Genomic DNA, 21,953 nt, shown 5'->3' on the forward strand with positions numbered 1-21,953 from the left:
TGTGTGTGTGTGTGTGTGTTTTCCTTCAGATTTTTGGCTCAGCCTAGGCACCCAATGAGTTATACCTTTTTTTCCTGCTTGGTTTTCAAGATAATTTTATTCACAGATAACAATCTGGACTAAACCTTTTCAGTGAAAGTACTGTCGTTACTTGAAAAATGTTTGTTAACAAATAAATATGTAGAAATTGATAGAAACACTGTATGATAATTTATTCTTTCGACCTCTACACATACCAGGTAGCAGACAGTCGTGGTCTGGAAGTTTTCCATGTTTTCTAGTTGAAAACATCTATGCGATCCAAGACAGAAGAGCAGATTCCCAACAGAGGGATCATTTAGGGTGGGCTTTTCTTCTGTTTTAAACTCAACATCAATAAGGGCTACATAAAAAGCAAGCACAAGGGAAACCTCTAATTCCCTGGAAGAGCTGAATTTCAAAGCTCTGAAACCTCAAATGGTACCAGCAGCTCATACCTTTGTGGAGTTCCCTGAGATTGCATAAAGGTTAAAAGCAGATACTAAATAGCAATTACCTGCTTAAAGTCTAATTTAAGAACCCCAAATGAAAATGCAATGGAATTATTTAGAAACTATTATTATTAACTTGGGGCTGATATCATTGAAAAAATATCTAAAAACATTTCCCAGCTTATCAGAGCTGTTAAGTCCAGTTCCTTTTTAATGGTTCTTTAGGGAGTCTCTTACTTATTTGTTGCTTTTATTCTACATAGCCATTAAAATAATTTCATTTTTATAATTAAATATAATCATTAGTCTCCTCCATATTCCATCACTATTTCTTAGCAGTATCTTTTTGTGTTGGAGGCTATAAGCAAACAGTTATGGTTATGTTATGGTTATGGTTATGGGCTTTGAAAACAAAGTAGGAGTGATCTGGGTCCCAGTACCAGTTTGATCTTTATAACTATGAGCACTAAGTATACATTACTTAAACTTTTTGAGCTTCAGTTGTCTCATTTGTAAAATGATGATAATTACAACAATACTTACCCCAACAATTTGTTGTGAGGATTGACTGAGACCCTAGAAAGCCTTAGTAAAGTATCTGGCAGCAAAAACAAGAACTCAATAATTGTTTTATAAAATGTTTGATAATGGTAACTATTACTATCACTATGATTATTATAGACACATTTCCTTAGACCATCTCTGAAAAAGAGGTTAACATTTATCTGAATTACTATTCTCCTGTTCTATGTAAATAAAATGTTGGAGAGATTAATTCCTACTAGTGTATTCTTTCTCAGGGATACTATCTTGGATGCACCTCATTCAGCTTCATTTCAGTAAATTAGAGTATTTCTGAAAACATGAGTAACAAATTCCTGGTGGATCTTATGATTTTTTTCTTCCAAATTTATTCTACCTAGGGTACTTATTTTAATGAATATTGTCCAAAAAGAAAATTATTTCAGTCTCCCAATAGCCTCATTGGCTCTTCTTGTTTCTTGTTCTTCAACTAAAATGTGAGTTCTGTTTTGAACTTATAATTGGTAGCCATATAGAATTACTATAAAATGAAAAACGTCCTTAATTCCAGAGTAAAATAGACAACTTTAGCAAGTAAACTACCAAAAGGAAAAGAAAGTCTACTTTTTACATTCTTGGTAATATAAAGGAGAAAGTGAGAAAATAAGTTATTTGAGGCAGAATTATTCTCAAACAGAATGTTGTCCTGTGATTTTTGCATGAGATAGCAGCATCTCAATAAAAAGAAACTATTGTCTTAGCTTTTCTAGTTACCAAAAAAGAGTGACTAGCCTACATGAGCCTTAAAAGAGCCTTTCTGCTTCCATGGAATCTACCAAAGAAATTTTATATAAAATTATCATCTGGTATCTTATTTATTCTTTTGTTTTAAAACAGTGGTGTTTTCAGCTATTTCACACACACACACATACACTCACCAATTAAAAACATCTAACATGTCACAATATAAAACGTTCAGCAGATTATTATGTAACTTGTTCACAGTATTTCTTTCCTGTGAAGTGTTGCTACCTCCAAGATACAGAATATATAACAGAGACATAATACATAGCAGATAACCATTGTGGATATAATTAAATCTCAAAAGTGGGAATATTTGCTGTGTCTGTATATACATACCAACATCATAATTAAGTCAGCAAAAACTAGTGGTGAACAGAGAGGCATGGTCCCAGTCTTTTCCGTGTTAGAACACCCTCAGGCAGTGTTTGGTAAAGAATATCCTTGAGGCTATTGTTGTGGCTCTCTACCACTACTTCGTGTACCTTCTTCTCTCCACCCCTGCCTTCCTTTACTCCCATTCCTTTCTCCCCACTCCCTTTATTCTCCCTTTTTTCTTCTCCTCTGCCTTTGCCGTAGGCCTTCCAGTAATAACCAGTGGCATCTGTGAGCATTGCTAACCCTGTAGGTGTAAAGAGGTTCCTAACTTGCTCTGGATCACTAAGCATTAGCCAGTATCCTTCAGAAACATGTGGCATAAAACCCCAAACCAGTTGGAGGATCACTTGCTTTAAGGTATGTGGGTTGAAGAAAAATCAAGACAGTAAAAAATGACTGAGCAAATAAGAAATAGGAATGGCTTTTTAAAAAGAAAGAAAGAAAAAATAGAGTTTAAAGAAGGCAGAAATCAAGTGATGACAGTATAATAGGAAGACCTGTAACCTAATAAAACTAAAACTGCATTCAGGATGGAGTGATTTTTTTTTTTTTTTAAGAGATAAGGAGACATTTATTTTGGGTGCTGGCAGCTGGGGAAGGTGACAGACTCAAGTCTTAACAATTGACCTCTCCCAAGGATGGAATGAATTTGAAAGATAGAAAATGAAAGTAGCATGTTACCCCTTAATTAAGATCAATACAATATTTTTATTAATATTTTTGAAGAGTTATATCCCTTTGCACTGATTAAGCTAACCATCTTGATGCATTTCCAACTTCCCCTACAAATGTGGATGCCTATTATCTCACAATTTCTTCGTAGATGTTAATAAGGGCAAAAGTACCTCACATCCCAGATTCGGCTTTCTTGAAACTTTCTAATTCAAAAGGCTTATGCCTCCAAAACTTGTTTTACAGAGATGATTTAGAAAGAGGGAAAAGTCTAAACATGCCACTAATTATTTTGAGAATCATGTGTAACAATTCTGGAAGGATAGAAGACAAATCCTTGCCACTGGGTTAAAGTAAATTTTAATTTTTTTCTTTTTTACATTCTGATTGAAATACGTACTTATGAAAAATACAGAAAATTAAAAAGAACATTTTAAACTTACCCATTATATCACTCCCTAACCACTATTAACATTTTGTTGTACTTCCTTCCAGTAGGTTACATTGCATACTAAAATTCAGTATTACCTCTGAGTTAGAGCTTTTGTTCTTTGACAAAACCCTTGTCCTAGGGTTTCTATTTCTTCCACACAAATCCCAGGCCACAGCTGGTTTTGCATTTGATAACCTATTGTCTTTCACTATAGTTCACTGTGGATAAAGAAGAGGACCTTACGATGTGGGAATATTACTCAAGTGAGCAGAGAGATACATGAATTAATTAATTTTGGTCAATTCCAAAAAACTTAAAATAACTGTGTTTAAGGAAATAGTATCTCTTTCCCCAGTATTACCAATAAATGGGCATTTTTTTCCTGGAAGATGATGGTAAAGAATATAAAATCCTTTCTCACTTACCTGTCCTACTCTTAACTTCCTGCTTTCCATAAGAAAAAGCCACAGATTTAAAATTCCAAACTCACCTGTTTTAATTCCTCAATATAATTGTAGCCATTATTAATCTTGCTGTGCTAGTCTTATAACCTGTCCTTGCCTGACCCAACACTTTCTATAATCTTAATTTCAGTATACACACAAATACTATTACCCTGTCAGCCTATTATCTAGTCTTAGTTTGGTTCCATAATCAATTCTTAATTCCTTTGCCTGGTTGTTTTGTCACAGATATTTCCTAGGACCTCTGAAAGCTATGCTTTCACTATAGCCCCAGTTTATTCAGTCCTACCATAGAAATGTTGAAACTCTTTATTATTGAAAATCATAATAGCTACAAGGTGTTTTAAGAGGCTCAGAGGGAGTTCCCATATGGCTGGAAAATGAAAATGAAGGATAGTTCTATGGCAAAGGGCTCAGTGAAGATCATTTCTATACATTGCCACAATAAATAGTTATCTAATGGTATCCATTCAAAAATGATATAATCTTTAAATAAACAGGTGAAGAAGACTAAAGCGTTTCCTGGACATTAAAAGAAAAAAAGAAGAAGAAGAAGAAGAAGGTAGAAGTGGGAAAAACTTCAGGGTCTAGCATTAAGCATTATGAATCAGCTATAGAATACACTTGCTGCATTATACAATTTGGCTTATATTGGTTTTATCACTCCCTTCAATTTAAATTCTACAATTACAAAGAAGATAAGAAAACTCATTAAGAGAAATTTCTAAATGTGGGGGATGGGGGTTCTAAGCCTCTTCAGTAATCCCTGGAATCCGTCTGTGTTTTCTAATGATATACCGTGGCTTACTTAGTTTATTTCTTTCCAAGCTTTAGATTCATGTGCAGCATACCTCCACTTCTGCTCCTTCCCACCCAAGTTTGTAGAATTCATCTTGAAAATGGCAACTTTTCTTTTACTTGTCTCTTTAGTAGATATTTTTAAATAAATATCAGCTAGTTAGATACATCATTATTTTTGTCTTTTTAAAAAAATATGAGCCTTGGTGATAATGTAAAATCAGGATTTCTGTTGTAGTTCACTAATTTTTTACTCATTTTTCTTTAAGTCTGAATTTGTCTATTTGAAAATGGACAATCTTAGAGTGTTCTGCTCCTTAGAAAGGGTAGTTCATTAACCAGCACCATCAACATCAGCTTGTTAGAAATGTAGAACCTCAAGCTCTCTCCCAGACCTACTGGATCAGAATCTGTATTTTAACAAGATCTCCAGTTGATTTATATGCACATTAAGGGTTGAGAAATACTGTTATAAAGGAAATGATAAAAACAACTTCTCTCTTGCTACCAGGAGCCTTCTATAATGTGGTTTGACTGAGCCTTCTTTAGCTAGCAGTATAGAAACATATTTCCCAGATAGAAATTTTCAGGGCAAGGTGAAGAACATAGTGTAAGTGAGAACATATTCTCTTTCCAGTCAATGCATCTTCCCTGCTTCTTGGAATCATTTAAGGGCTTTTCAGATATTGGCCGCCTTTTTTTTTTTTTTAAGATTTTATTTATTTATTTGACAGACAGATCACAAGTAGGCAGAGAGGGAGGCAGAGAGAGAGGAGGGAAGCAGGCTCCCCACTGAGCAGAGAGCCCAATACAGGACTTGATCCCAGGACCCTGGAATCATGACCTGAGCTGAAGTCAGAGGCTTTAACCCACTGAGCCACCCAGGTGCCCCAGATATTGGCCTTCTTGACATTATAGCAGGCTTGCCCCCAAATGATCTACAGCCACTCATTATTCAGTGACATTTATTTGGAGCATTTGTGTGCAATATTGATATAAGGCATTTTGAGTCTAGGTGTATTTGCATGTGTGGGGGAACAGGAGACAGGAAGAAAGTTGAAGAACAGAGGGTTTCAAAAAAGAAATAAAGGGAGTGATTCCTATCTCTGAGGAGCTCATAATCTAGCTGAAGAAATAAAAGCATTCACCTTTTTAAAATTATTCAAGAAAACTTAGAAAACACAATACTAACCTCTTTCTTCTTTCTCTCTCACAAATCAGTTTACAAACTTCCCACCTATCAAACTTCCCACCTTCCCAGTATTATGGAAATGCTAAATTCATTTCATTATTCTTTTAACAAATATTTACTGAAAACCAATGATGAGCTAGGTACTATGCAGACAGAAAGCAACATAATCCAAGTTATATAAAATTAACCAGAGTAGTCTTTCTAAATATTCTAAAGAAGGTCAATGCTGACTCACACTTGAAAACTATATACATAGACCAGCAGGAAATGGAAGGTATTCAAAATACAGTATTCTGTGTTGAAAAATATTAAATTATTCATTTATGCATGCATCCTTCTAAATAGATTCGTAGACACCTCATTTATTTATTGAACTCATTCATTTATTGAACATTTCTAATACTTCACATACTGAAATTTTATTGAGTACCTGTTGTTCAGCAAGTGCTATGGATTCTCCTGGGACAAATAAGCAAATAATTGCAAATAATTAGAAAGCCATAATTAGAGTTATTTAGGAAATACACCAGAGAAGCAAAAGAGCAAGTAGCTAACTCTTGAGGAAAGGAATCAGAAAAGACTTCAAAGAAAAGGTGACACTTGAGCGGAGTCTTAAAAGCTAAGAAGACCTTAGTCAGAAGGCACAGATAAGAAAAGGACACTCCAAGCAATGGAAGTAGCATATATTATGGAGCTGAATTATGAGTCATCTTGGTACTCTCAAAGAGCTCCAGTTCTAGAAATTGAGAGTGGCTGGGACATAAGATATAAGGAGGATATGAACCAGAGGCCTTTGCACATAGGTGAAGACCTTTAGATGGAGCATTTCCATTTCATATTTCTCTTTCTTCCTCTCTCCCTCTCTCTTTCCCTCCCTCTCTCTTTCTCTCTCACACACTCACTCATCCCTTCTGCCTACTTACCTTTTATTCATCCTTCATATTCAAACCAGAAATCCTTTTATCAAGATGGCTTTCCCTTACCCTTACAGGGTCCTTCCACTGTATGGAAGGCACTTTCACTGTATGCTCTCATAAAACTATGTTTCCTTCCAATAGAATGGTTTTCTCTATTTGCATGTATATATTCATTAATGTGATTATTTGATTAATATCTATCTCTTCCACTACATCAGTGACTTTAACCCCACCCACAAGACACACATTAAATACACTATTATACACACATATAACATATGTAACATATACAATATAAAAATTGTGCATATGCACACATATATAAACAAAAATAAGTTTCATGAAACAATATTCATCTGGCCATGTGTGATAAAATATATTTCTATTCATTCTCATTTCAAAAACTTTTTACAAGTTTACTTTAAAACCCACCTCCATATTTGCTCCAGAGCTTGAAAAACATCGCAGCAAGTTGGCACTACATTAGAATAGAAACCACGTCTGCTGGTTTTACTGCACTCTGTCTCAGCACCTAGAATGACACCTAGGACACAGAACACTATATAGAAATTTAGTGAATGAATGAGAGGAATAAAAAGCTTTAAAAGATACTGTTTTTAAAGTATTATCCCAATTTTTATCAACAAGAAAACTGAAGTTTAGAGAAAGTCTTAATAATTTGCTGAGGCAAGGGAAACAAAAGCAAAAATGAATTATTGGGACTTCATCAGGATAAAAAGCTTTTGCCAGAAAAGGAAGCACTCAACAAAACTAAAAAGCAACCTATGGAATGGGAGAAGATAGTTGCAAATGACATATCAGATAAAGGGCTAGTATCCAAGATCTATAAAGAACTTACCAAACTCAACACCCCCCCCAAAAAAAAAAATCCAACCAAGAAATGGGCAGAAGACATGAACAGACATTTCTCCAAAGAAAACATCCAAATGGCCAACAGACACATTAAAAAAATGACCAACATCACTTAGCATCAGGGAAATACAAATCAAAAGCACAATGAGATGCCATTTTACACCAGTCAGAATCACTAAAACTAACAAGTCAGGAAACAACAGATGGTGGCAAAGATGTGGAGAAAGGAGGAACCCTCTTACACTGTTGATGGGAATACAAACTGGTACAAACACTCTGGCAAACAGTATGGAGGTTCTTCAAAGGTTAAAAATAGAGCCACCCTATGGCCCACCAATTGCACTACTAGGTATTTATCCAAAGGATAGAAACATAGTGATTCAAAGGGGCACATGAACCTAATGCTTATAGCAGCAATGTCCATAATAGCCAGAATATAGAAAGAGCCCAGATGTCCATCATCCATGAATGGACAAAGAAGTTGTAGAAAATTACTCAGCTACCAAAACCAATGAAATCTTGCCATTTTCAAGGACATGGATGGAGCTAGAGAGTATAATGCTCAGCGAAATAAATCAGTCAGAAAAAGACAAATACCATATGATTTCACTCATATATGGATTTTAAGAAAAAATGGATGAACTTAGGAGAAGGAAAGGAAAATAAAATATGATGAAAACAGAGAAGGAGGCAAACCATAGAGACTCTAAACTATAGGAAACAAACCAAGGGATGCTGGAGGAGAGGTGGATGGTGGATGGTGGATGAGGTAATCAGGTAATGGGCATTAAGAAGGGTACTTGAGGTAATGAGCACTAGGTGTTATATACAACTGATGAGTCACTAAATTCTACCCCTGAAATGAATAATAAGTGTATGTTAACTAAATTGAATTTAAATTTTTTAAAAATGAAAAAAAATAATTTGCTGAAGGTTCTGAGGCTACTAATAGGCAGAACCAGGATTCAGATTCAGCTCTGTTTTACTTTAAAACCCAGCTAATTTCCTCTCATTCAAGAAGTAAAAGAGAAATGTCTAGGTTGCTTATGAGAGGTGGCAAGCTGGTAATATCTCTAGTAGAGAAAATAATTTAAAATTACTTTATTCACAAGATATAGTTGGTGTTTGAATTCTGAAATATAATTGACTTTTTAATTTTCTACAATAAGAACATCAAAATTCACTTTAAGACACTATAAAAATAAACAGAAGGATAGATGAAATAAGATAGATAAAATGTTGATAATTGTGGAAGCAATGATTCTGTCTGTTTTATGTCTATTTTAAATTGCTCTTTTAAAAAAATAATTTTATGTTTTAAAAACACAAAAACATCCTAATAAGAATAACATTGGAGGAAAACTATTCTTGTTTTTCAAGTGAGCACTTTAAATATAACAGGATTCCAAAAAACACAAGAAAGCTAAGAGTTTATCAACTAAAATAATGTCTATGAAGCACAAGATACAACATCTAGTACATAGAAGAGACTTAGTGTTAATTTTTTTTCCTTTCTACATCAGGTTAAACAAAGCCATCTGTGCAAAAAAAGTGGCTCATTATAAACAATATTATATATAAGACTTTAAAAAAACACCACTTTGTGGTCACATTTTTAAAAAATGAATTTTGGGGAGCCTGGGTTGCTGAGTCAGTTGAGCATCTAACTCTTGATTTTGGCTCAGGTCATGGTCTCAGGATCCAAGACTTGAACCCGGCCCTGGTCTTGGAGCTCAGTACAGAGTCTGCTTGTCCTGCTCCCTCTGCTCCTCCCCACCTACCTCCTCCCTCTGCTGATAACCATGCATATGCACATGCTCGCTCACTCTCTCACTCTTTCAACAAAATTTAAAAATAAATAAAAATTAAAAATAAATTTCATATGTCCTTTTTAAAAGAAATACTTTTTACTATTTAAAGTATGGTTGCAAATATAATTAAAATATTCATATAGAAGGCTGTTAACTTTTCTGTATATGTGTCCACAAATCCTTGCCGTAGACAGATGACATGGAAGTAATGGTCATGATCATAAAACTCATTTGATAGGTACTGCCTTGCCAGTAGTATGGATCTGAAATCCACATCATAGATGAAGAAAACCCTTTTGAATATATTTCTCTCTCGGAATATTTTTTGGTGCAGCTATTGCTATACTGTATATAGAAAAAAATTGGTTGAGTTTTTCCCTCTCAATTCTGTTTCTTCTGATTTAAAAATAAATAGTCAATGGAAATTGTAATGCAGAGTTGCCTGTATATTATGATTTAGAAATAACACTTTGGCCCATTATTTAAAAAAAAATACTGTATTGGGAATTAAGGTACTGTATTTTAGTCCTAGGTCTACCACTAATCAGAACTTGTCAACCTAAGTTCCTCCATTCTGTGATTCATTTCCTTCAAATGTCAAATGAAAAAAAGATATTTTCTTTCTACTTTACTGGGTTATTATGAAAATCAGATTGGGTGATAAATAAGAAAATAGTTTGAAATTTATAGAAAATGGAGAAATATGAATATAAATAGTAATATATCTATATAGGTATATCCACGAGAGTGTACACATACATCACACATATACGCCCATAGAAAAGATAGTATTTATTTAGGAGGATGGGCTAGAAGAAATAGTTCTATTTAAAAAGTACAAATATATGGGGTTCCTGGGTGGCTCAGTCATTTGAGCTTCTGACCCTTGATTTCAGCTTAGATTGTGATCTCATGTATCATGATCTCATGGGTCATGGGATCAACCTTCCCATTCAGCAGGGAGTCTGCTTGAAAATTCTCATCCTCTACCTCTCCCTGCATTCACACATGCTCGCTCACTCTCTCTTTCTCTCTTATTTAAATAAATAAATCCTTAAAAGAATTAAAAGTACAAGAATCAAATTGTGGCACAACAGGAAGACCATCTCCAGTAACACCAAGAAAGAGCATGATTAAATCACTTCTACTGGTACTTCTGAATGGTGGATACAAAGATCAAACCAGCAGTTACAACACCATTGTCTGGTTGAGGAGCTCAGAAAAGTATTCCATTTTCCTGAAACTTTATCTGATCATTTGAGTCAAATTTTAGAATTCCAACACTAGATCCTTATTCCATGCCGTACGTCCATTTTGATGTTTGTTCTTGGTTCTGTTCGCCTCACAGCTGCTGATGGCCCAGGAGATCGTTTCATCATTGGGGAATCCCAAGCTGGTGAGCAGGTAAGATTCACAGGCTTGAAAGACTCTTAAGATTTCAATTTCATGGACTTTCAGCATCAAATTCTAAGTTTCTACCATCATTGTAATGGAAATTTTAGAGATGGATTAAACAAGTTATCAAAGAGATTAAAGGATGGTTCCCATGAGAAAGCTGAAAGAATTATTTTTTAACTGAAAGAAATCTGCATCTATTAATATATGGCATGGTATTTTTGGTGTGTCTCACAGATTCCCTACAAGCATTTTCCAGTCCTATGATTAGATGATTCTTTCTTATATAAACATTAATGTTCTAAGCAGACCTATAGTTTCTAGGTCATCTTCTCAAACTTTTCTCCAACCTGTATTACAAACAGGGAAAATTAGAAGCAAATTATTTAACCTCTCTAGCTAATCACTTAGATTAGCTTTTCTCACTAGGGAGCTAGCCAGCATACAGGAATATACATATATTTCTATTAAGAAATGAAGCACTGATGGAAGTACAGTAGAAGGTCTCTTATTTGATACTTTTGAGTCAAAAAAAATAATAATAATCTTTAAAAAGATTCCAACAGCCTCAAACTTAAGTACATATATCTATATGCATGTGTGTGTGTGTGTGTGTGTGTGTGTGTGTGTGTGTGTGTATAAAACAGTGCTGTATGCATCATTATATTTAAGAGGAAATAGAGAACGTATGTTAATCCAGTGAATTTTGAAGTTTGGTTAAAAGAGCTCCTACCTTATCAAATAGAACCAGAAGAAGACCAAGATACTTTTTATCCTCTGCTACTATGGAGTATTCATAAGTATTATATAAAAATAAAGGAGGATATGAATGCATGGATGAATGAATGAATGAATACATGTGGAGGTTTGAGCAAAAGCTATGTCCCATGCCTTTTCTTCCTTGGCTTAGTATGTACTCCCATATGTGCTGAAAATAGGGAAAAGTTAAGTAAGTATATAGGAGAAGAATGGTGCCCATGGTGGTGACCCCAGCTACCTCATCCCTACATCCAAGCATCAAAGAGGTCTGTGTATAGATTGCTGAAGCCAAACTGGCACTATAGTGATTAGATGTTATACACAGGTTGGTTTTAATCCTCATCACTAAAAGAACAGCTAGGCCTGGGTCTCTTTTTTATAAATGTCTTGTATTATGACCTCATAATTTACTCAACTTCTCAATATATACTTCACTCAGTGTTGGATGTCTGAAGCATCCATTTGTATTACAAAGCTACAAAGTACCAATTATTCAGGTCTCTGATCTTCAGTTGAGTCTATCTAACATTTATCAAACTTACCTACTGTGTATACCAAGCACTGTGTTGGGTTCTAGGGGTATAAAGTAGAATAAGATATGATTTCTACTCTTAAGGAGTTTACATCTAGTGGAGGTGACAGAATATAACAACTAAGTATAATATATTAAATGTTAAACTAATGCTATCAGTCATTTACTGTGGAAGACAATAGGGAGGTTGAGCATTTCATCTTAGGAGTATTAAGAAAATACTATTGGAGCTGGACCTAAGAGGATTTTACAAAAACAGAAATGAGAAAATGACATTCTAGGCCAAGAGAACAGTAGAAATCAAGACACAGGTGTTTTTAAAAATTGCATAGAATGTTTAGGGAACTGCCAATAGTTCATGGTAGTCAAAGCCTAGTATAAATAGATAGATAGGTAACAGATTAATAAGTGCCTTCTTGTCTTCTTAAACCTTATTTACTAGTTAAGATTTCTGAATGTACTAGAGAACTAGGAACACAAAAAAAGTCATGAAACTTAGAAGTTGCTAATTTCTTGTAAGGTCTATGGGGAAAAAAGATGAAAACTATACAAGAAAATGGGGTTTCTCCTTGATTTGTCTGTGATGTCCTTTATAACTAAGGTATCATACAGACTTTGTAGCAATCACAGAGATCTTACATTAGCCAGATTGCTCACTTTTTGGAAGTACATATGCTTGAGAATTAGGTGCCATTGCATACACTGAGACAGTGATATACAAAATACTTTCTTAGTGTATCAAATACTTGACTTTAAATCATTTATACTTTGGTCCTATTGATTAGCACTGGACACTGTCAAAGAAAATATTACATGATTATAAAGTGCTGTCACTGAGCAAATCTCAAAAAAAACCTCAACACCTCTGTTAAGGAAAAATCAAGATTTTAACCATTTTAGTTTATATAAAACTTATAAGGTATATCAATAGAAATTTTTAAAAATGAGTTACTCATAAAGAATTGTTACTCTTAATCTAAAGGAATTACTCCACATATTCCTAGAGTTTTTCATCTGATTCCATTCAATTGAGGTTTATAAATATCTTTATATATCCAATAATATCTTTTACATTGGATCTCATATAAGTGAGCTGGTAGGAAGTCTTCACCTATCACTTAGATTTACTAATCTTAGAGAGGAGCCACCTTTTTTATTTAATGATTATACAAAAACACTTCATAAGTGTTAGTTTAAACCAAGAAGTAGAGAAAATTACATGTACAACCACAATAAAACTGAGAGTAAATTTACAAAGTATCCATTGAACCTGACTAAATTGAGGCAGGGCTACAACCTAACACTCTTCAGCTTAAGAAGCAGCTGCCCTGAAACTCACTTTAGGATTCACTTTCTGCCTTAGCCAAAAAGGCACTTTCAGCAAAAGGAGGACCTGTTTAGGCCTATATCAAATATCTTTGTTGCATAGGCTCTGAAGATAGTTTTAGCATTAATAACTCTAATAAAAATAAATATATATTTCAAAACGAACACTTTTCATCAAAAATCACTGCACTGCAAAATGACCATGTACAGTAGATTAAGGGATGTCCCAGACAATGAGTAATATCTAAGTTGAAATTTTTTTTTTTATTTTAATGCATTGGGCCCTAAACTTCTCATATGAAATCCTATGCAGCATCTTGGTAGAAAAATTACATAAAAATGCAACCATTCCAAAACCCTGAATATCTTTTATTCAGATAGCAAAATAAGGAAATATAAGATCCATAGCTCAATGCGAGAGCTGATCCCAAGAATCTCTTTTGCCAGTAACTATGGGAGAAAGGCAGGGAGAACACTGGAGTTTTAAGCCAAGAAATATGGAATACTTCATGTAGTTGTGAGCTTCTGAGATCATACATGTTCATGCGTTCATTCTAGAAATATTTATTCATCACCAACTTTGTGCTAGACACGTTCTAGGCTTTGGTATGATAAAGTGATAAATATTTCTGGAAAAGGGGTGATTAAGGGGACTATACCCAAGAAATAGGGTTAAGGGAAACCAGCTAAGGAATGTTAAGCACCCAGGTGCTAACAATGACTCTCCACTACCAGCTATCTCTAGTTCTAATGGGACAAAGGGAAAGAGTGTTACCTGGACCTGGGGAGATTCATAGCTATGAGACAACACCACCCAATAGGAGCTGTGGCCCTCAGTGATAAAGATGACATAGCCATCACCACACTGCAGCCCAGCAGAGAAAGAGCAAGTAGAATAAAACCCTACCTTTCCCTTTCTTGTACCTCTAATCTCTTGTTGACCATTCCCATTAGCTGAACCTAATCAGAAGCCAGAAGCCAGAGTAACGGGAACCTAGATGAAATAGTCCATAGAGAGCAGCCTTCTGGGTCACAGCACAGAATAGAAAATGAAGATGTTATCTGGAGAAGCAAACAAAAAAACAAATCCTGATCTTTGTAAGGGCTTGTATTCTAGAATGTAACAATACACTTAACACTATACCTAGTATAAATTGAAGGGTTTAATAATTTTAGCTATTGGTAATATTGTTTGCAGTAATATTATTGAAAAAATTTTTAAGGCTGCTCTGATAAACAAATTTCCTGTTTTGCTTTATACTTCTAATAGAGGGGTATTTTTCCTTAACCATTCCCTAAATTTTTTTAATGTGGTAGAAAATATATAAAATAAAATAAATGTACCATCATAACCATTTTTAATGTACAGTTTAGTAATGTTAATAGATTCACATTGTTGTGACTTAAGATTTTTAAATACTTAAGAAGATATCTTAGAATTCACTTTTAGGAGAAATTTGAAGCATTCCTTTTCCCAACTCTTACCTAAATCATTGGCCTATGAGGCCAAATCAAACCTATCAAATGGATCTTACAGAAATATGCTTTTCTCTATGCTGAGAGAAGTTTGCAGGGCAGGGCCTGGGGTCAGTCTCCTGTACCATCTGTATGAGAGATCAGATAATGAAAATCTGGATATAATGTTTAGCAGAAATCATTACAGACACTGGAATCATTTTTTAATTACTTCATTGCATTTTCTAGACTTTCATTATTGAAAGGTGAACTCATATGTTTTGGAAAGATTTTCAAGTGAAATAATTAAAATGATTTTTCTGACTTGCCTTTATTAAATAAAAAAGTTTACTTAATAAAGTACTACATTTCTTTAACATCAAAACTTAAGTAAATGACCAATGTGCTAGTTTTTCATAATTGTCTTTCATAAAATCACATTGCATGGCATTTTTTTTCTTAAAGACACTCAAATCACTTTACATAGAAGTATTAAGAAAATTCACATTATTTGAGTGAGACACAATAGTGACAATTGTCACAGTTCTTCAAAAGGAAAACAGGGCACCCAGAAAGACATCTGTCTAGTGGTCATTACCTTAAATAAGTTAAAGCCTCTTTGGTGTAAATACAACTGTTTGTGGGTAGTTTTTATTATTTGGGGCCAAAATGAATAAGAGTATAAGATTTTCCTTTTATGGTTTGTTTCTAAAAATATTAAATCTCCTGCAGACTTTTCCTTTGCTACAGCAGAGTAAATCAATTCTTTTTTACATGTTTGTATTTTCAGCCAACTCAGACAGTAATGCCAGGACAAGTCATGCGGGTTACAACAGGTGCTCCAATCCCCTGCGGTGCTGATGCAGTAGTACAAGTAGAAGATACTGAATTAATCAGGGAATCCGATGATGTATGTCATCACCAGGTTTTACTGCTCTGTTCCTATGTCCGGGTTATAAACTATGCCCATTTTCTGCAGTGTTTATAAGATTAATCCAGTTGGGCTTTTGGGTTTTATTTGTTCGTTTGTTTGGTAATGTTAGGATCTTACATTGTAGTGTATGGGTCTCCAGTAAATAGGAATTGCCTTATATTTTAAAATCTTTTTTTACAGGGGATATTTTTATGATCATTACTATAATTATAATAGAACTTGAACCACAGTTGGCCCACGAAATTTCACATGCAAACAAGGAAGGAAACTACCTCAAATAGAGCAGCAGAGATAATAACTGTTGACATACCTTATAGCTGAGAAATTTATTCAAGACTAGCTTCTGATAAAATGTGAAAGAAAATTTAACAGAGAATAAATTAACAAAGAAACTTGAGCAAGTTCTTAAATATTACACTAGACCAAGCATTTGAACCAAATAGCCCTTCAACTCTGGTTTTCTATAATTCATAAAAATCTTTGCCAGCAAATAACACCCTGGAAAAATTAAATTTATGTCGGTGCCCCCTCTATAGCCTACAATAAAGGATCCTGGGAATTTTCTTGGTCTAAATGGGCCTTCATCTCACTGAAACTCGTGGCAATTATTGGAAAACAGAGGGTCAGCCACCAATAAAAGAATAGTTTCATCTGACATTTTAATGATTAGTTATCTTAACTCATTTTTTAAAGTAGTTTAAGATATTTTGTATCTTAAAAGCCGAAGCTAAAATAACTAATATTCTTCTGGGCTGGCTGGCTATATAGTAAAATTTGGCATGCTGAGAGACAGCCACTTTTCTTGATCTGGGATTTTCTTTTTAATTACTTTCCCACATGTAAGGCTTATAAAATTCAAATCTTGGCACACATATCACACTGCCTGCTGTTAAAACTGTCCAACAGATTTATTGGGCATCAGGGAAGCCAGCAAAGCATTGAAATCCAGAACACATGCATACACTGACTCTGCCGGATGACAAGACACAGTTCCAGTGTCACAATATTATTCACAGCCCATAAATGTAAAATTAATGATCACCATTAATTTACAGAAATCTACTACCAGGAAAACTGTAAGTCCTTCATTGAAATTTCTGCAGATATCTGGGAAACTTGGCATAATTCATGGGAACAGAAGAGACAGGTTATCTCCATCCACATTTGATGTATCTATTAGGGTAGCCATATAGATAGATCTTTTGTTTTCCCTTGAGAGTGCTATCCTACAATGTAAGATCCAGTATTTGAATTGGTACATTTTTAAAAACACGAAAATTATGAAAAAAGTTTTATTTATTTATAAATGAATGTATTGGCATCAAACCTAGTTTTTCAGGTACCTGTGGTAGAAATTTATCATGTTCAAAATGTGTAGCAAATGGTTCTGTTTCTCTGTATTTGTATATATTCTGTACCTATCTGATGATAAATGCATCAGAGTGGCTAAATTGTACTGATCAGAAATTCTGTTAGATTATTCTGTTCGAAATTACATGACATGCTCTTATTATAGGGCACCGAGGAACTTGAAGTACGAATTCTGGTGCAAGCTCGACCAGGCCAAGATATCAGGTAAATTCAAAATGTATAGAATGTGTTTCCATGATTTTTTTCAATTCCTCTTTAATTTCCCGGTTGACCCATTCATTCTTTAGAAGGATGCTGTTTAGTCTCCATGTATTTGGGTTCTTTCCAAACTTCCTTTTGTGGTTGAGTTCCAGCTTTAGAGCATTGTAGTCTGAAAATATGCAGGGAATGATCCCAATCTTTTGATACCGGTTGAGTCCTGATTTAGGACCGAGGATGTGATCTATTCTGGAGAATGTTCCATGTGCACTAGAGAAGAATGTGTATTCTGTTGCTTTGGGATGAAATGTTCTGAATATATCCGTGATGTCCATCTGGTCCAGTGTGTCGTTTAAGGCCTTTATTTCCTTGCTGATCTTTTGCTTGGATGATCTGTCCATTTCAGTGAGGGGAGTGTTAAAGTCCCCTACTATTATTGTATTATTGTTGATGTGTTTCTTTGATTTTGTTATTAATTGGTTTATATAGTTGGCTGCTCCCACGTTGGGGGCATAGATATTTAAAATTGTTAAATCTTCTTGTTGGACTGACCCTTTGAGTATGATATAGTGTCCTTTCTAATCTCTTATTATAGTCTTTGGCTTAAAATCTAATTGATCTGATATAAGGATTGCCACTCCTGCTTTCTTCAGATGTCCATTAGCATGGTAAATTCTTTTCCACCCCCTCACTTTAAATCTGGAGGTGTCTTCGGGCTTAAAATGAGTTTCTTGGAGGCAACATATAGATGGGTTTGTTTTTTTATCCATTCTGATACCCTGTGTCTTTTGACAGGGGCATTTAGCCCATTAACATTCAGGGTAACTATTGAGAGATATGAATTTAGTGCCATTGTATTGCCTGTAAGGTGACTGTTACTGTATATGGTCTCTGTTCTTTTCTGATCTACCACTTGTAGGCTCTCTCTTTGCTTAGAGGACCCCTTTCAATATTTCCTGTAGAGCTGGTTTAGTGTTTGCAAATTCTTTCAGTTTTTGTTTGTCCTGGAAGCTTTTAATCTCTCCTTCTATTTTCAATGATAGCCTAGCTGGATATAGTATTCTTGGCTACATGTTTTTCTCGTTTAGTGCTCTGAAAATATCATGCCAGCTCTTTCTGGCCTGCCAGGTCTCTGTGGATAAGTCAGCTGCCAATCTAATATTTTTACCATTGTGTGTTACGGACTTCTTTTCCCGGGCTGCTTTCAGGATTTTCTCTTTGTCACTGAGACTTGTAAATTTTACTATTAGGTGACGGGGTGTGGGCCTATTCTTATTGATTTTGAGGGGCGTTCTCTGAACCTCCTGAATTTTGATGCTCGTTCCCTTTGCCATATTGGGGAAATTCTCCCCAATAATTCTCTCCAGTATACCTTCTGCTCCCCTCTCTCTTTCTTCTTCTTCTGGAATCCCAATTATTCTAATGTTGTTTCATCTTATGGTGTCACTTATCTCTTGAATTCTCCCCTCGTGGTCCAGTAGCTGTTTGTCCCTCTTTTGCTCAGCTTCTTTATTCTCTGTCATTTGGTCTTCTATATCACTGATTCTTTCTTCTGCCTCATTTATTCTAGCAGTGAGAGCCTCCATTTTTGATTGCACCTCATTAATAGCTTTTTTTATTTCAACTTGGTTAGATTTTAGTTCTTTTATTTCTCCAGAAAGGGCTTTTATATCTCCCGAGAGGGTTTCTCTAATATCTTCCATGCCTTTTTCGAGCCCGGCTAGAACCTTGAGAATTGTCATTCTGAACTCTAGATCTGACATATTACCAATGTCTGTATTGATTAGGTCCCTAGCCTTCGGTACTGCCTCTTGTTCTTTTTTTTGTGTTGAATTTTTCCGTCTTGTCATTTTGTCCAGATAAGAGTATATGAAGGAGCAACTAAAATACTAAAAGGGTGGCAACAACCCCAGGAAAATATGCTTTAACCAAATCAGAAGAGATCCCAAATCGTGAGGGGGGAGAAAGGGGATAAAAAGAGGTTCAAAAAGGAAGAAAGAAAAAAAAAGAAAAAGAAAAAAGAATTAAAAAAAAAGAAAATGAATAAAGAAAAATATAAAAAAGAAAAAATATATATATTAGATAAACTAGTTAAAAAATGTTAAAAATGAAAAGGGTAAAAGTTAAAAAAAAATTTTACCAGAAGGCGAGATTAAAAAAAACAAAAAATGAAAAAGAAAAAAATTAAATTAACTGCAAGACTAAAAAAACTCACAGGGAGAAAGCTGTGAGTTCCGTGCTTTGCTTTCTCCTCCTCTGGAATTTTGCTGCTCTCCTTGGTATTGAAACCGCACTCCTTGGTACGTGAACTTGGTCTTGGCTGGGTTTCTTGTTGCTCTTCTGGGGGAGGGGCCTGGTGTAGTGATTCTCAAGTGTCTTTGCCCCAGGTGGAATTGCACCGCCCTTAACAGGGGCCGGGCTGAGTAATCCGCTCGGGTTTGCTTTCAGGAGCTTTTGTTCCCTAAGCGCTTTCCGTAGAGTTCCGGAGGACGGGAATACAAATGGCGGCCTCCTGGTCTCCAGCCCAGAGGAGCCGAGAGCCCGGGGGCCCCACTCCTCAGTGCGCCCTCAGAGAACAGCGCCCAATTACTCCCGTCTGCCTGACCTCCGGCCAGGCTCCGATTCACAGAGCCTGCGACCGGTTCAAGGTAACCCCGAGCTGTGAGCTTACTGTCGGCTCTGTCTCTGTAGCCGGCTTTCCCGTTCCAATACCCGCAAGCTCTGCGACACTCAGACACCCCCGATCCTTCTGTGACCCTGCGGGACCTGAGGCCACGCTGACCCCGCGTGGGCTTCGCCCAGGTTTAGCCTCTGGCGCGATGTCCCTCGGTGGAACAGACTTTTAAAAGTCCTAATTTTGTGCTCCATTGCTCCGCTGCTTGCAGGGAGCCGGCCCCTCCCCCTGGGGTCTATCTTCCCGTCGCTTTGGATATACATCTCCGCCAGTCCTACCTTTCAGAAAGTGGTTGTTTTTCTGTTTCCAGAATTGCTGTTCTTCTCTTCAATCTGCCGATGGATTTGCAGGTGTTTGCAATCTTTAGATGAGCTATCTAGCTGACCTTCGGCTAGCTGAAGTAGTCTCAGCCTGCTACTTCTCCGCCGTCTTGACTCCTCCCCCAATGTATAGAACGTGTAGCCAACTTTTGTTTCTACATGATCATGAACTCAGGAGAGCATGGCTATTGTAAACCCACAGCTCAGTCATTTAGCCATTAGTGTTGAGGACTTTTAACAAGTAGCAAAATGAATTTTCTTAATTCTGCATTTCGTGTCTACTCTGCCTACTTTTTTGTAAACATAGTAAAGGTAAATAAAATAGTCAAAAGCAACATGAGAAGGAGTAAAGTCATGAGCCTACTTAATCTGCAATTAATCCTGCTTTTAGATAATCCAGAAATCTAGCCCCACCCCAGATAATCCAGAATTTGGTATCAACACAGATAATCCCAGATTTGAGTTTTTATGCAGTTAGCTGATAGCCCCTCCTCTACTGACTACCAATAGTAGTAGAATAACCTGCTATTCCTTATATACAAAAATGAGACTACTGTCTTACCATAAGTAGTGCAAAAGCTTTATATTATTTTTCTTACATTGGGATGTGTTTGCCCTAATCCCATCAATACTACATTTGCTCAAATGTCCTTATAACAAAGCTACAATTCTCACATCCCTATGGCAAGAAGCCAAGCCAAGTAGACTTCTGTGGCCATAGACCTGGGCCAGCCTAAATTGTCCAAATAGAAATTATCCCTGTGACTGTAACCTCATTAGTGTTATTCTCCTCACCCCAAAGCTAACATGCTATGGACATCTTATCATTAATGCCACTAGATATATTCATATAAATTCTTGCCTTATATCAAAGAAAGTTTGTAGTTGGTATTTTTTTACTGTAATTTAGTATAAAGCAATTTGTAAAATAGTTTTCAAATGTGAAATAACATATTCCTTAGCAAAAATGGAAATCTTATTTCTTTTATTTTGTGATTTAAATTTTTTATTAAAACAACAAAGAGTTTTTAGAAGCTTTTTATTTTATTATTCTGTTCCTGCCTCATCTCTTAACTCTTTTCTCCTCTGAAGTGTCCTCCTTCTTTGACACTAACGTCAACTGAGAAGATACTATTCTTATCATACTGCTTATGGTTCTGCTTTGACTTTCAGACCCATCGGCCATGACATTAAAAGAGGGGAGTGTGTTTTGGCCAAAGGAACCCATATGGGCCCCTCAGAAATTGGGCTTCTGGCAACTGTAGGTGTCACGGAGGTTGAAGTTAATAAGTTTCCAGTTGTTGCAGTCATGTCAACAGGGAATGAGGTAAGAAAAAAAAAGTTGGGGGGGAGTAAGTAACTAATTCAACTTTCAGGTAAAAAGTCTTTTTGACTTCTGTTCTGTGTCATAAATAGAACATTGTGGATTACAGATTTTTACCACATACATGTAACAGGGAAATAAATATACTGGCCTCAGGATAGTTCAAGTACAGAAGATAAGGAGGAAGACTAGAAATTACATATTAAGAAATCTTCCCTTCCATTTATTAGAACAAAATGTTATAACCAATGACCTTTCCACACACTCAGTACATATAAACAAAGAATGTTGACTGCTAACTATAGATTTCAACTATGCAAATTGAGTGCTCAGT

General features: G+C 35.6%; 1 protein-coding gene across 13 annotated transcripts in view; it reads left to right on the forward strand.

The window, feature by feature from the left end:
* The window catches only part of GPHN (gephyrin), a 641,293-nt gene that overhangs the window by 550,623 nt on the left and 68,717 nt on the right, over positions 1–21,953 (forward strand). For all 13 annotated transcript variants that reach the window (XM_032344531.1, XM_032344542.1, XM_032344543.1 and 10 more), the window contains 4 exons: positions 10,680–10,735; positions 15,589–15,708; positions 17,249–17,307; positions 21,469–21,622. In XM_032344531.1, the coding sequence (XP_032200422.1) occupies positions 10,680–10,735; positions 15,589–15,708; positions 17,249–17,307; positions 21,469–21,622 (389 nt within the window). The remainder of the gene's footprint in view (positions 1–10,679; positions 10,736–15,588; positions 15,709–17,248; positions 17,308–21,468; positions 21,623–21,953) is intronic.

The sequence above is a fragment of the Mustela erminea genome, chromosome 5 (assembly GCF_009829155.1).
Source record: "Mustela erminea isolate mMusErm1 chromosome 5, mMusErm1.Pri, whole genome shotgun sequence".
Classification (NCBI taxonomy): Eukaryota; Metazoa; Chordata; class Mammalia; order Carnivora; family Mustelidae; genus Mustela; species Mustela erminea.